At 34.7% G+C, this 16,869-nt stretch overlaps 1 protein-coding gene across 2 annotated transcripts in view; it reads left to right on the top strand.

The window, feature by feature from the left end:
- Positions 1 to 16,869, top strand: part of LOC144967741 (chromatin assembly factor 1 subunit B-like) — a 29,248-nt gene that overhangs the window by 10,571 nt on the left and 1,808 nt on the right. Inside the window, exons 1-12 of one of the 2 annotated variants that reach the window (XM_078905324.1) lie at positions 206 to 490; positions 7,083 to 7,205; positions 7,719 to 7,824; positions 8,556 to 8,582; positions 9,007 to 9,121; positions 10,106 to 10,209; positions 11,045 to 11,141; positions 12,721 to 12,993; positions 13,883 to 13,980; positions 14,953 to 15,004; positions 15,328 to 15,453; positions 16,299 to 16,443. In XM_078905324.1, coding sequence (XP_078761450.1) covers positions 7,083 to 7,205; positions 7,719 to 7,824; positions 8,556 to 8,582; positions 9,007 to 9,121; positions 10,106 to 10,209; positions 11,045 to 11,141; positions 12,721 to 12,993; positions 13,883 to 13,980; positions 14,953 to 15,004; positions 15,328 to 15,453; positions 16,299 to 16,443 — 1,266 coding nt within the window. In that variant the 5' untranslated portion in view covers positions 206 to 490. Of the gene's footprint in view, positions 1 to 205; positions 491 to 7,082; positions 7,206 to 7,718; positions 7,825 to 8,555; positions 8,583 to 9,006; positions 9,122 to 10,105; positions 10,210 to 11,044; positions 11,142 to 12,720; positions 12,994 to 13,882; positions 13,981 to 14,952; positions 15,005 to 15,327; positions 15,454 to 16,298; positions 16,444 to 16,869 lie in introns of those variants that run through there. The other variant, XM_078905325.1, reaches the window with a different exon arrangement.

Genomic DNA, 16,869 nt, shown 5'->3' on the forward strand with positions numbered 1-16,869 from the left:
AACCGATTAACTTAAACAATGTAATAATGTTTAATCGACTTTCAGTTTTCTTGTGTAAAAAGAAAAACAAAACAAAAAAAAAAAAAAGGCAAAAAACAAAACAACAAAGCAAAACAAACCAAAACAAATAAAACCAACAAAAACAATCCGTTCACCAAATTAAATATCTTTTTGGTTATCATTTTCCAACACAACCGGTATATTTTGGTTTCCGATTTCCGCGAAAGCAAGAGGGTACAAATTAATGTCTTGTGTTCTTTGTCAAGAAAATATTTTACATTAAATAAGAACTTTAAATGGATTGATTTCTGTGGTGATATTTAAGCTGGACATTCCAACCAATTCATTGGATTTAGTTGATTATTTCACGCCTCACTCTCATTCCAAGTTCTCGGACTCCACTATCGCTTGTCCCCAGTCACACTCACCACACCCCTCCTCGTTACTCAAGTAGTAGAGTCGTTACAGTTACTCGTTAGCAGAAACAGAGGTGGGTGACTGAATCTGATTTTGATTTAATTAAATTTTGCAATATTTTTAATTACCTAGTCATTGTCTCGTGCTTCGGCCAGTATTATAGTAGGGCTATGGTTAGAACCATCTTTTGTCTTGTCATTGTCATGTAGCCGCTGTGATTATCCCCAGTCAGGTGTCTGGGGATAACGAATTTTCATTATCCCCAGACGCATATTTGAAACTCCGCTCATTTAAACAATTATCCACATTCCAGAATATGGAATGTTTCCAAATGCACATAGAAATAAGGAAAGTTAATAAAATATCTATAAAAACATAAAATTAACTAACATTAAAATCATTTGTTACTAGACACTTCTTCTTCTTCTTCTAGGTTCCATGCCTGGTCCAGGCTTCGAATACTGCATGAATTATCTCTCTCCATTCCTCCCTGTCTCTTGCCTTTTCAAACAGCTCCTGGATTGTTAGGCTGGTGAAGCCCTTCAGTTGGTCTATGAGTGTTTTTCTTTGTCTCCCCCAGGCGCGTTTACCAGGTATTTTTCCACAACTTGCCAGGTATTCATTCTTATCTTTCCTTACTATGTGTCCGAAAAAGGATAGTTGTCGATCCACTATTAAGGGCATTAGTTTCCTTTGTTGGTATGTTTGTTTTAGCACTTCTTCGTTCGTTTTGTGTGCAGTATACGATATTCTCTGCATCCTTCTCAAGCACCACATTTCAAAAGCTTCAATGTTCTTTTGTGTTTCTGCATTTGTAGTCCAGCTTTCGCATCCGTATAACAAGATTGGCCACACGTAGCACTTCAAGACTCGGAATCTAATCCCGAACGACATCTGTTTGTTTTTCAAAATGTTTCCCAGGTCCATGAAGGCCTGTTTGGCTTGAGTTATTCTTGCTCGTATGTCTCGGTTACATCTTCCATCTGTTGTCACTATTGAACCTAGGTATTTAAAACTTTCTACGTTGGTAAGTTGCTCGCCGTGAATCGTTATATTGCAGGTGTTGTTGTTTTCTGGGTTTTTCTGTATTACCATGCATTCCGTTTTGGTGATATTCACTTCCATTCCCTTGGCTTCACTATCTACTACCACTTTGTCAACAATCTTTTGAAGTTGGATTTCTGATGTTGCAATGAGTACCGTATCGTCTGCGTATCTTATATTATTTATGTTGTGACCTCCCACTTTTATTCCCTCCATATTATTTATGCCCCTCATGATTGTTTCTTGGTATAGATTAAACAGATCTGGTGAGGCAACACACCCTTGACGGACTCCTTTCTTAATAGGAATGGAATTTCCTGTAGAGTTTCCGATTTTGATAGATGCCTGCTGGGTGTAGTATAATGTTTGCATGAGTCTGAGGTCTTTCTCATCAGCGCCAATGGAGTGCAGTTGTTTTAGTATTTCTTTGTGGCGTACTCTATCAAAAGCTTTTTTGTAGTCGACAAAACAGAGGTATAGTGGGGTCTGAACCTGTATAGCTCTTTCACTTAAAACACGGAGGAGGTATATTGCGTTCCTTGTCCCTCTGTCAGGTTGGAATCCATATTGTTCTTCTGCGATTTCGGGGTTAATCTTATTCCTTAGCCTGTTGATAATTATACGCAACAGTATTTTGTTGATGTGGCTTATTAAACTTATAGTTCTAAAATTTTCGCATCTGACTGCACCTGCTTTCTTTGGTATTGCTATGAAAATAGAGTTACAGAGATCTTCTGGAATTTTCCCAGTATTGTATATATTGTTGAATAATATGTGAAGTTCATCAATTGCTAGATCTCCTAGGCTTTTTAATACCTCTACAGATATTTCATCAGGGCCTGTTGCTTTACCATCCCTCATTCGTTCCATGGCATGTTCAATTTCACTTAAAAGGAGTAAAATGAAAGGTGGCCTAACCCACTGAGCTGTCTATCCACAACTAGACACTACATATACACAAAATATGCGTCGACTTCGAAGTGGGTGTCATGGCCGAATGGTTTAGTCGTCTGCCCTGGAAGTTTGACCATAATCGACGTTGTGGGTTCGAATCCTGGTAACGTCACTTTTTTTTTTTTTTTTTTTTTTTTTTCAATTCCGTCTTCTTTTTACAGAACGTTGAAAGGGATAAATGTCCCATCCATCCTCCCCCACCTCTTTTTTTAAAATATTAAACTCTCTCTCTCTCTCTCTCTCTCTCTCTCTCTCTCTCTCTCTCTCTCTCGGTTTTTTTTTTCCTAGTTTCTAGCAAATATATTCGTCCCCACTCCGATCTCAAATAGTGTCTGAAAAGAATAAATAATTAAAAAGCAAACAAACAGAAATATTCAGAGAGCGACCAAATGGTCAGATAGAGAATAGATATAATAATAATAATAATATAATAATAATAATAATAATAATAATAATAATAATAATAATAATAATATAATAATAATAATAATAATAGTAATAATAATAATAATAATAATAATAATAATAATAATCATAATAATAACAATTATAATTATAATAGTAATAATAATAATAATAATAATAATAATAATAATAATAATAATAATAATAATAATAATAGATAATAGTATGATAATAAGAGTATTAATAATAAAAATAATATTATTATTGATAATAATATAATGATTATGATGGTAATAGTAATAATAATAACAATTATTATTATTATTATTATTATTATTATTATTATTATTAATATTATCATTTGACCAAAAAAAAACAATAATAGATCTATACCAAATTAAATAATGAAATAATATTATTGGAGAAATAAAAAATTCAACTGATTAAAAAAAACTCTTGCTCGGAACTCGGAACAAAAGTGAAAACAATGAACATCAACTGGGAAGAAAGAAAGAAAAAGTAAAAAAAAAAAGTGTGTGTGTGTGAGGGGGGGGGGGGGGGGGGGGTCGCGACTGGTTCGAATCTGTGCAGCTAAAAGGAGTAAAATGAAAGGTGGCCTAACCCACTGAGCTGTCTATCCACACCGATATCGGAATATCTTAATTTCATGTATGAGCTAAACATATTTCCACCATTTTTGCTTCCTTGTTTTGGTAGTTATTTTCATCTCTGATTCGAGTAATAATATGTTGTTGGATCTAGTTTTGTGGACGTGTGATACTAAATTATATTGTCTTGTGCGAAGAAGACAGGAAAATAACAGGTGTCGGTTTTGGGTTTTGGGCTTTGGGGCGAATAACGTCATGGCCTAGGAATTAGTCCGCGAAATAAAAAATAATTCCCGGTCATCCCCAAAATTGTGGCCAGAATGAGCAAATTATAGAAACAAGAGAATATCAATAAAGTTAACAGGTAAGTAGGTAGTGAAAATTTAAATGGTTGGTGGACTATGAACAGATTTCATGATTAACAACTTTCTTCCTGGTTGAAAATAAAAAGTCGAATTGCCAGTTTGACGTTTTCAGATCAAAGTAACAAAAGAAATTTCATTGATCCATTTGCTTTAAAATAATTCTTTTAAAAGAGCTGGATTTGACATTTGATCACTATTTACTTTCATCTTGTGTTAAATATCACTTGATATATTAACTGTTTTGGGACACACCACTAGTATTTTTTCCAGAATATTTGGTATTTTTCACGCCTAGTTTGGCATTTTGCATAAAATCTTTCTGCCCACTTGCTACATGCGTCTGGGGATAACAAATTTTCTTTATCCCCAGACACCTGTCTGGGGATAACAAAAATTGGTTATCCCCAGACAGATGTCTGGGGATAACGAATTTTCATTATCCCCAGACAGGCGTCTGGGAATAATGACAGCCATCATGTAGCCTGTAGCAATGTCCGATGACCGTCTGCTAACTCATCAACAAACTCAACTGGCCAGTGAGTGACAGCACAGTTACTGAATTGCCAACATTCTCCCCCACGATCCAGTCCACAACGGTAAACAGTGATGCCAAAACTCCGGTTTCACCGGAAAAAACTCCGGTCTGGAGCAAAAAATTCCGGGCTCCGGGCAACTTCCGTCAAATTCCGGTGAGGTCAATTTGTTCCAAGGATACCCCCCCCCCCCCCCTTCCAACCACCACATCATCATCATTACCACTAGTATTACAACCATCATCACCACCACTACTGCAACAACCACCACATCATCATCACTACCACTACTACTACAACCACCACCACCACCACATTATCATCATTACCACAACTACTACTTCAACCACCACCACCACATCATCATCATCACTACCACTACCACCACCACGACCACATTATCACAACCACTACTACTACAACCACCACCACCACATCATCACTACCACCACTACTACACCACCACCGCCACATCATCATCACTACCACTACTACTACAACCACCAGCTTCACATCATCACTACCACTACTACTACAACCACCACCACCACATAATCACTACCACTAATACTACTACAACCACCACCGCCACATCATAACTACTACTAATACTATACCACAACTACCACCACATCATCATTACCGCTACTACTACAACCACCACCACCACCACACCACATCATCACTACCACCACTACTACTACACCCACCACTACCACATCATCATCACTACCACTACTACTACAACCACCACCACCACATCATCATTACCACTACTACTACTACCACCACCACCACATCACTACTACCACTAATACTACAATACCACCACCACCACCACATCATCATTACCACTACTACTACAACCACCACCACCACCAAATCATCACTACCACTGATACTACTACAACCACCACCACCACATCATCACTACCACTAATACTACTACAACCACCACATCATCATCACTACTACCACTACTACAACCACCATCACTACCACGACTACTACAAGTACCACCATCACCTCATCTTCATCACTACCACCACTACTACTACTACAACCACCACCACCACATCATCATCACTACCACTGCTACTACAACCACCACATCATCATCATCACTTCTACTACTACTACTACTACTCCTTCTACTACTACTACTACTACTACTACTACTACTAATACAACAACAACCACTACAACATCGTCATCACGACCAGTACTACTACAACCACCATCACCATATTATCATCACTACCACGACTACTACTACAACCACCACCACATCAATACCACTACTACTACAACCACCACAACCACATCATCATTACTACCATTTGTACTACAACCACCATCACCACCACATCAACATCACTACCACCACTACTACAACCACCACCACATCATTATCATCACGACCACAACTACTACAACCACTATACCACCACCACGTCATCATCACTACCACTACTACTTCAACCACCACCACCACCACCACCATATCATCATCACTACCACTGCAACTACAACATCAACCACTATCACATCTTCATCATCTTTGCCACTATTACTAGAACCACCAACACCACATCATCCTCACTACCACCAGTACTACAATCTCTACCATTAGGTTTTGGCGCTTTACTTAGTTTGAAATAAGGAAACTTTGGGATTGTAATTTGCAATGTGTTTATGTATCATAATATACACTGTAATTCTAATCAGTTATCTATTTAGAACTATACATGTAAACACAATGCCACATACCATTCAAATTCCTTTTTGTTTGTGCACGGAAATTCCTCTTTCGGCATGGAAGTTCCTACGAGTGGTGGCTGAAACTCCTGTAAGTGAAATTTAAAGTTGGCGTCTCTGGGTAAATCACAAGACTTCATCCATCACATCCATCATGAAGTGATTTATATCGGAGAAAATATTCCGTCTACAAAGACAAAGCGTAGAGACGAGAGAGTGGAGTTGGAGAAAGAGAGAGAGTGAGAGAGAGATAAGGACGTGGGGGGGGGGGGGGGGGGTTAGCTTCAACTGGACTAAGACTTTCCCACTTTTACACCAGATTTACGAAAAAAAATGTATAGTGCCCTTTGGCTTTGGCTGCTTTCCAAATTTTGATGCTCTTATTCGTAAATGTTTGATAAATTCCCAAACATTATTTACAGTATTAGTGTTATACTCGCAAAATATTGAAACATTTATAATTTATACTATTTAGGATTTTTAAATAAATTGTTCAACATTAAACAAGTATTATATTCTAGTCGTTAGAATATAGTGGATATTGCATTTGGTGCCCTCTTTTTGCAATTCTTGTGGTCAATGACACCAAGAAAATATGATTTGCTTTTTTGGTATTTTGACTCAACAAACCAATAGTTTCTCAACAGTGCAGACCAATGAATACTCTACTGCAAGGTATGCTGTCAACTTCATGCCTACACTTTGTCAAAACTACCAATTAATGAATTAATGATTTGAAATATTGGAGCACATATAAGGATAGATTGACAATTTTGAAATTGCATAAAACTTTCAAGGGAAAAGCTTAAATCATCAAAGGATGGCTGCATGCCTGACTAGGACATGATTGGAATTGGCAGTCGCAATTATTACGATATTAACCAAAAGGATAAAAAATGAATTCTTGTGTTTTGTCAGAATGGAAATGGAACGAAGATGAATATGATGAGAATTAAAAGGAAGAAAATAAAACGAAATGTAATTTAAATTTTTTCCAGATGAAGGTCACAACCCCTGAGATTTCCTGGCATGAGAGGGATCCAATTTACTCTGTGGATTTTCAGCCTGGCAATCATGCTATTCAACGCCTCGCAAGTGGAGGTGTTGACAAGATTGTTAGAGTAAGTATGCTTACCATATTTTCATGTTACCTTTAATAATAATTACTAAAAAAAAAATTTAAAAAAAATTGAGCTTTTATATAGCGCAATATCCACTAAATGTGCTCAAAGCGCTTTACAAGGGGTCCCTGGTCAACAGCAACATTTAACATGTAGGACGGGACATGATGCCTGTCAGGCGATATTACAATTTTTCGGACAAAGACAACGCTGTTAACGGCCAGGTACTCATTTTACACCTGAGTACGGTGAGAGAATGTGAGTAAAGAGCCTTTTCCAAGGACTCAACTATGCGCCGAGCGAGGCTCGAACCCAGGACCTTCCGATCCGAAAGCGAGTGTCATACCACTAGACCACATAGCCGCACTACTGCTGAAGGTATCAAAATTTTTTTTCTTCTTTCTTTCTTTGTCGGTTCAGCCATATCAAACTTTCAACCGATTTTATTGGCCATTTTTATTTTGTATCGTTTTTTTCTTTCTCTCCATTATATATGATCATATTTATTTTCAGATATGGCAAATGACCTATAATGGTGATGGGAAAGGAAATGTTGAATTTTTGTCCAACCTGAGACGTCATACGGCATCAATAAATGTAGTGAGGTTTTCTAAAGATGGTAAATAATTTTCATATTCTTATTTGATTGGTGATTTTAAACTGAATATTGCTGTACACCTCACTGGTGGTATAAGCCCTAATGCTGTTTTCCCCGTGGTCTATGACAATAATAATTTACAACTAGTAAAAACCTTCATGTCGACCAAAGTAGCAAGACATATGGCTATCATAGGAATTACATATCTTTCTTCCTTTTCCTAGCTTGACAAGTTTTCATAAATTCAGTGAGTTAAAGAGTAAATTTGTCAAAGGAAAGTTTCAAATCAATAGTCGAACTGAATGAAAAGACCTACTGCCAAATCATAAAACTTTTGCTTTTAAAACCCTGTAATTATTCACTTTTAAAGAACTTAATCTGCCAAACCAGGGTAAATAAAGTGATTTCTTGAATTTTGCCCATTTTTATATTTTCAGCATCAGTACATAGCAATTTTTAATAATTCTGTTCACGTTGCAATCTGCCTTAGATCAGATCAATGCAATAGAATAAGCTGTAGAAAGTCTGTTTGTTGTCAAGCTTTATAACATGACAAAGCTACAAAAATGTCAGTGCTTAACCTGTAATCTACATATGATATATAATTATACAAGTACTATAAATGTTACAGTAGTTTCAGACATGGATGATAAGTGGATGACTTTTTGAACTCATTTTACTATAAATTAGATTAAACTGATACTATTCAAATAAAGGCGTTTTATATTTCTTTTGCACATTTTCTATTTCAGGAGAGCTGTTGGCAAGTGCTGGTGATGGTAATAATATCTTTATTTTATTTTAAGGTTCCATGCACATCTATCTTTTTCATTAATTCCGTTTTTAAACTTATATCTATTGATTTCAATTCTACAAAGAAAAATAATTGTTAAGAATGCATTATATTAAGGCTACGACGATACACTGTATAGTCACCTGGAACAACTACAAAAGACGTCTAACTTCTACGTCATGACACAAGACCGAAGGGCTAGAGCTCAGGTGGTCGCTGGTTCGGATAAGTAAGTAAGTAAGGCTACAACGAATAAGAAGATATATAACAAATAGTCTTGAATCTTAGTAGAAAAAGTAATATAAATGTAATATTAAAATGGTGACTTTTTAGATTAAAAAATAAATTAAAATTGTATCTAAAATAGATAAATTTAATTCACTTCATTAATTTATATGGACATAAAACAGATTCGGCTATCCTAGTATGGAAGTTGAGTGATGTTCCAGCACCTTCCAACAATATTTTCTCTGAAGATGATGTAGAGGAGGATAAGGAGACCTGGGTCTGTTACAAGACACTTAGGTTAGTAAATTGATTTTGTTATTTACACTTGTTTTTGACTAACTTTCATCTCTCCGCAATATATTTAGATCTGCCAGTCTGTAATTTCGCCTTTAAGAATTTTGGACCCAAATATGTAGATACGATTCCAGAGGATTTAGTATGATTTTTTGTTGGTAATATTTTAATTTTTTTTCTTCAAGAGTGAATGATGTTGAAAATGACACATTTGATCCAATCAACTGTTGTGTTTCTGAATGAGACATCACATTTTGTACTATAATTATCATTTCAGTAATGCCAGTTTTCACTAATATTTTTCTCATACCTTTTTGAGATTTTGCATAAAATTATGCATGTAATCTTATTTTATACTTTAAATAATCTCCGGCCACATTTGAGCTTTTATTATTTGTTAAATAGAAAATATTAAGTGAAAATTGAATTAACCAAGATCTTTGACAATGAAACCTCTTATGTTGATTAAAAATTTTTTTAAATGATCATTCTGTTTTTATTTATTATTTTGTACGAGTCAGATTTTATTATTACCAAGTGGGCAGCTTTAGGAATGCTGTTTGGTTCAAAATGAATTTACTAGAACTATTATTAGAAGTATTTAACTGTCCACCCAGTAGTGAATGGGTAGCTGAGTCTGTTAGATTTGGCGAAAAGTTCTTTGCGATATAGGGCATAGAACAAAAATATATTTTGTTAGGTCATAATAAAATTGAACCCCTTCTGTAAAGGGTTAAATGCCTTAAATCTTTTAATTTATTAATACTGGCAGAAAACACTGCCTTTCTTCTTTTTATGATTTCATGATTTTAAAAATATTTTTTGGGGTGTCTTTACCAAGCTTGACGCTGAGTTTTACCTTGACTTGCTGGCGTGATTGAGCAATAGATCAGTAGCAGTTGTTTTGATTTGCTTTGTTTTGTTTGTCCTTTCAAGATTTTGATGGCTTGTGTTCAAGCACTCTTACTTTTATGTTTCCATTTTCAGGGGGCATTTAGGGGATGTGCAAGATTTGAGTTGGTCCAACGACCATCGGTACTTAGTATCAGGATCTGTGGATAACAGTGCTATTGTGTGGGATGTCAAGAAAGGTGAGAAGCACATTTTCCAATTAAAATATTTCCCTGGTTCGGTTATACCATGCTTATCGCTCTTCACAACATTTATTCATTTATCTCCCCAACAGGGAAATGGAAACTAAAATCTATATAATTAAATCACCTTTCTGTGTAAAGAGTCGTACCTGAGAACATAATGCTGGTGCTAATTTTATGATCATTGTTATCCTATCTGGTCACTGTGTACAACTTTGCTTAACTTCATTATAAGACAAGACACTTCATCACTACCTCCACAACCGGTGCTTCAACATTTTAGCAATATCAATTTGATCTTCCTTTGGTAATGTAGACCAATAAATAACATTTTAAATGACATTTTGTTTTGTATATTTTACAAATTGAAAGATTTTTTTTTTCACTTAAAATTGATAAATTTATATTGTAAAGTGCCCAGAGCTTGTGTTTTACACGAGAATGAGTGCTGTATGTGTGTGTATTATTATTATTATTATTATTATTATTATTATTATTTATATTATTATTATTATTATAAAACAAATGGAGTGCCTCAAGTCATTCTAAAAACAGACGATCATGGCACTTAGTAAAAACTGTTGGTATCTACACCATATTCACCAGTCAGATAGTTAATTATGGATATTTTGATTGGTTCACAAAAAACGAAAGTATTTAAAAGTGTCCCAGACCAACTGCAAGCAGAACATTCTTTGAGACATTTTCATACATTTGGATGCATGGATATCACCCGACAAACAGTCATGAATCATTTAATTATTTCTAAAATTATTTTTAAAAGTCATTTCAGAAAAGCAAATTAATGTATTTTTTTCTTTTTAATTTTCAGCTCAAAAGATAGCATTTTTTAATGAGCACAAAAGTTATGTGCAAGGCGTTACTTTTGATCCTTTGGGAGATTATATTGCAACCCTAAGCTCTGACAGGTTGGTTACATCATTCAGTATATACCCATAGATTTCAATTTATATAGATATTTATTTCAATATACTCAACTTCAATTAGTAAGAATACATTTATATTCCAAAGCATGAAACAGTCTAAAATTTCAAACTAAAAATACTAAAGATTTTAATGAATTTTAAAATGCCCTTGATAGGGAAGTTTTTGGCTTAAAATACATATATGATACGTCTCATAGCTGTCTCAGGACTGTCCCAATTTGGCAATCTGGAGAAAAAAACAACATTGGACTGTTGTATTATGTTTGGAGATGACCCTTACACGTCCCAGAATTATGCTTTTTTGACTAGCTAATTAAAAGAAGGTACAGAAAAAGCTCTTAATCTAAATTATATTCTATAATAGTCCAAACAGACTGCTGTTTTTGGTCAAAAACGGTATTGTGTACATGGTCGTCCCGATTTAACTGAAAAGTTGGCAGCTATGATGTCTGAGCATTCATAATATGTCAATGATAGGAATAGATGGTTTTTTATTTTTTATTATTTTTTTTCTATGCTTTTATCTGTTTCGCACTTTTTAATATTTTCATTTAAATAATCTGCCATGTGTAATATCCAATATATTGTTACTTATATTTTAAGGGCATTTAGGAACACTTCGTCCCATTTTGAAGCCCTATTACTGATATAATATGATGAGGTAGCATGTTTATAAGAAATAACATGATGCCTTATATATTTAATTTGCTCATAATATAATAGAACTGTACTACCCTTTTTCTTGCTTTATTGCCAACTTCATTAAATTCATTACATCTCCATTTTGTTTTTACTGCCTATTTTTCCAAGGTTCCAAATGTGACGAGGATTTTCTGTACATGCCGCATAAGTGTATTTTTTTCTTAAATTTTTTTTTAAAATCAAGATATTAAACCTGCTTTTTTCTGTTTTATTTTGCTTATCAAAATAATGATAATTTTTCTTGGTAGATTAATTTCATATGATTTAATGACTGAGAAATGTATGTGATTGGGCATGATATTGATTTTTATTCGCATGTTATCTGATGTAACCAAATGAAAATGTGCCATTTTGAGAAAGGTTTATGAGTGAAATTGAACAAATCACCGAAGACGTCTATCATCCCTTTTATCAAAGACTATTTTGTTTCTTTTCCTGATGCTTAAATGACCCAGGGGTGTTACAAGCACTGTTAAACTTTCAAAAACAAAGCAAATAAATCTTTATCCCATTTCTGGTTCATTCTTATTTGAAAATTGTCCAAACATTTGTTATGTTTCATTGCTTCAATTGCATCAAATTTTTGGGGGTGTCTTTTTCACTCTACTTTTTGTGCAATATACAAAATTATGCACTGTTCACAATGTTGGTGGTGCTTAAATATCGAATGCAAAAATAATATTTACTTTCCAACATTGATTATCCTGCTAGATTTTACGTGAATTATTACTGTTTAATTGTTTTTGTTGTTGGCTGAATAAGGTTTTTTTTAGACCAAAACTTTCTATGTTAAACATTTTGTCATTTGTTGAAGCTATTCATTTTCTCTTTGAATGTATTTCAATTTGATTTATTTTAGATCAATGCGGATATACAACATGACTTCCAAAAATTGTGTACACAATGTCAGCAAGATGACCCCTATTTTAAATGAAGAACAACAAAATTCACAGACTGATACTCAAAAGCCCAAAGCTTTCAGAATATTTCATGACGATGGATTGAGATCTTTTTTCCGACGACTAGAGTTTTCCAGTGATGGTCATCTCCTTTTTGCCCCAGCTGGTTGCGTGGAAGTTGGAGAAAAGCTGGTCAATTGTTCATTTGTGTTTGTACGAGGAGCATTTTCAAGGTGAGGTTTCCATCTTCTCAGCTGAGCAGAAAAAAAGGTAAACCAATTAAATGGCTATAACCTTTTCTTGCATCACCAATCAACACAGTAATTACTCACAATTTAACCCAACCACATTCTGATTTAATAAAAAAAACATTCTATTTAAACCTCTGCGAAGACTTACTGGGGAAGAAAAACAGTTTATAGACATCAATGGGTATTTGCTTTGATATGTTATTTTGACACTTAATCTTTGAAATAAGCCTCAAACAGTCTAGAAATGAGTTCATGATTTTTATAATAATGGCTGTTTCGAAAACAATAATAAAAGGTCAAAGTTTTTGGACACAAATAGGGGACTGCTTTTCAGTGGATACAGACAAGACATAATCCAAAGAGTTTTTCATTCAGTAAAATATAATCCTTTGAGTAGCCGTGGCCCTGTGATTGGGTAGCTGGATCTGTTAGATCTGGTGGAAAGTACTTTGTGATAGACTAGTTTCCTATCCAAAGGGAAGCAAGCAATTGCTCTTGTCTGTTTCATGCTATAAAATAACCGGGATAAAGTCCGGTTCCATGGGCCTAATGGCTCTGAAGGACTACTACTATTTACTACTTAAAGACAATATGTGGTGTATGGTATGTGAATCCACCCAAGTCCTTACAAATGCTGTTGTTAGGAACATGAAGGGTGTCACCAAATCACAATGTGAAAACGCAGTAAATCATTTCATCTGCCGGTTAACAAATGCATTGATAGATGGGGATGGCCCTTTTCTTGTTAGTGGAGTGTTATACCAATGGAGCTATTCGAACTGCTCACCATAACAACGTACACCTACCAAAAGTATCATTTATTTGACTTGTTAATAAAGAATCATTGAGCCTTAATTTATTCTTTATTCAGGCCAGCCTTGTATCTTCCAAGTGGTGATAAAGCTACCATAGTCATTCGTGCCAATCCCCAACTCTTTGAGTTGCGCACCCCAAAGGATTATAACCCAGGTATTGTGTTTTTGTTGATTTTTGTCACTATTTTATTGTAGATGGATTGGGTCTTTTTTTTTCCTGTTTTTTTGTTGTTGGTTTAATGGATCCAATGTCATCTTTTTCTGTTCTTAAAAAAAAATAAAAATAAAAATAGGGGGTTAAAATTGTTCCATACAGCCGGGTTAAACTTTTGCCAATGAGCACAAAAATACTGGCAAATCTAAAAATTATAAATCTATTTTTTACAGTTTGATATACGGGGAACTTGCAAACCTTTTAAAAATTTTAATTAAGAGTAATTCTATTACCCATTGACTCAAATGATTATAGTGCAAATGATGGTACCCATAATGATAGGTCATTTGACATTCAGAATTGCCATCCTGTTGTCAGATTCACTTGCGCACACCCACAGACTTTATTACTATTACAATAGTATAATAATTAAAGTAGATGAGTGCCTGTTCGTAGTTGCCCTTATTTCCCTGTAATTGTTGCGGGTTCCCCACCAGTATAAAGTGGTTTTCAAAGACCAAACAATAATAGATATTAAAACTAAAAAAAAAACCCAATAAAACTTCTAATCAGGCTTATACTGTAAGCCCAAAAAAAAGAGAGGACAGTTGATACATCACACTTTGCTTAACTATGTGTAATGTTTTATAGCATATTGCAAGCAACAATATTAAATATCCAATTTTCATACTCCAACCAACTTTGCTTAAATTTAACAAGCTTTTATGGTGCTGATTTTAATTTGACCACATTGTACATACTTTATGAAGGAGAAATCGTTTTTTTTTTGTTTTTTTTTTTAAATTATTTTCTACTTCAAGTTTGAAACAAATATTCTGTCACAATTTAATTTTCTTTTTATTCTTGTTTGTTATTAATTCATCCAGTACGTAGTGGTAGGATAAAGGTACTCCGGCAAATCTCGCCTTATCAGGATTTTGACTATTTTATTTCTTTCTTTTTTTTTTCCAGATTCCCATTCTGAGGAGACTCCAGAGTGGGAATCTCACAAGTCTCTCTTCAGGTGAGTTGATATTGTGTTTTAATTATATTCGACCATATGCAGTGTTCAAATTTTTGGAGAGGAAAATAGAGTATTATATGTAGCTCATAAAACGGGGACAACAGGAGACAAACAACGTTTCAGCCCTTGACTTTGTCAGGAGACAAACAATTAGAACTCAAAATTTTCAATTCGAGGGAATCTACTGTACTAGTACTATTTTTAAAAAATTCTTATCAGTAAAATTAGTATTGTCACTTTGTCTTTTTTTTTTTTTATTCATGTATCATTTATAGTTAACATTTTTGAATTAATGTATACTTTGTTTTTTTTTGTTTTTTCAGCTTGCCATACAGGATAATCTTTGCTGTGGCCACTGACGACTCTGTACTTATCTACGACAGCCAGCAAATAATGCCTGTGGCTCTTTTGAAAAATATCCATTATCACCAGATAAGCGATATGTCATGGTAAAAATATCAGTACTTTTAATTTTATTGACTACTTCAAACACACAACGCATCACATAACATTGAAGGTTCTAGGGTGTTTTACATTAATTTTAACTCTATTTAGTTGCGTATGCGTGAAAATTGAACAAATGTATTTGATTGCCCATTCATGTGAACTCAATAGAGTTAAAAAGTATTTTAATTGTAATGATTCAAGTCAAAACTATTAAATTGAACGTCCATAAGGTAATAAATGTTTGGAGTGTCTTGATCTTAATGTTCTATCTACAGACACTTTAAGTTGGTGATTCTGGGATACACAACTAGTGTGTGTTTTTGTGTGTTTGTGTAAAAGAGAGAGGGAGAGAGAGAGAGGGGGGGGGGGGGAGTTAGAGAGAAGATAATGTTAATGTTTTAAAAGCAAGTCAAGAGACAGGAAAAAGAACACCATGACTGCTTAAAATGCATTGTGCCTTCCATCAATTACATACAGAATCCATTGATGGCAGATCACTCGCAAACTTCTAAATTATGATCTGCTGATTTCTTCATTGATTTGTCTGGATTGTGGGATTTGACATAGGGCTTACGTTTTGTCTGATGTCTGCAAGTTTTAGAAACATTCTGCCAAAGTTTCAGGTTTTTTAAAGCTTAATCATCTGTATCCATGCCTATGGAAGAATAAAAGAAAACATCATAGCTCCTGTTGGATCTTAGACATACTGTACTCAGGTTGAAAGGAGAAAAAAATATTGTCATTAATATTTAATTAATTTATTTTTTGTCATTGAAACATCTTTGTATTGGTGTATAATCTTAAATGTGTTACAAAAAAACAACTAAATTCATCTTTACCTCAACAGGACATCAGATGGGAATTCTCTTATCATATCCTCAACTGATGGGTTTTGTACCATTGGAACATTTGATGAAGGTGAACTAGGAATTCCATATGCTGGTGGAACTTCACGGAGAAAAGATGTCTCTCGTAGGAAGCTTGGCACTCAGGTGGGTATTTGTTTAGTCGCGCCTTTTACTGAATTAACTGGAGCTTTTGTATACCGCACTAAACGTGCTCAAAGCATTATACCCTAGCCTATAGTCCCTAGCCAACTGCAGCACTTAAAATGCAGGACAAGACATGACGCCTGTTAAGTGATATTACAGTTTTTTTCCGACAGAGGCAGTGCTGTTAATGGCTGGGTACTCATTTTACACCTGACTATGGTGAGAGAATGTGAGTAAAAAGCCTTTTCCAAGGACTCAACTATGCACCCCTCAGAGCAGGTTCGAACCCAGGACCTTCTGATTTGAAGGCGAGTGTCATATCATAAGACTACATAGCCATGTGGCTTGTAATAAATTCTATATCTGTAATCATTATACCATGGAATGGGGTGACTAAGGCCCGTTGACTGGGTTGGGTTCCTGGCC

The sequence above is a fragment of the Berghia stephanieae genome, chromosome 3, assembly GCF_034508935.2.
Source record: "Berghia stephanieae isolate SIO BIC M18660-M18661 chromosome 3, UCSD_Bste_1.3, whole genome shotgun sequence".
Classification (NCBI taxonomy): domain Eukaryota; kingdom Metazoa; phylum Mollusca; class Gastropoda; order Nudibranchia; family Aeolidiidae; genus Berghia; species Berghia stephanieae.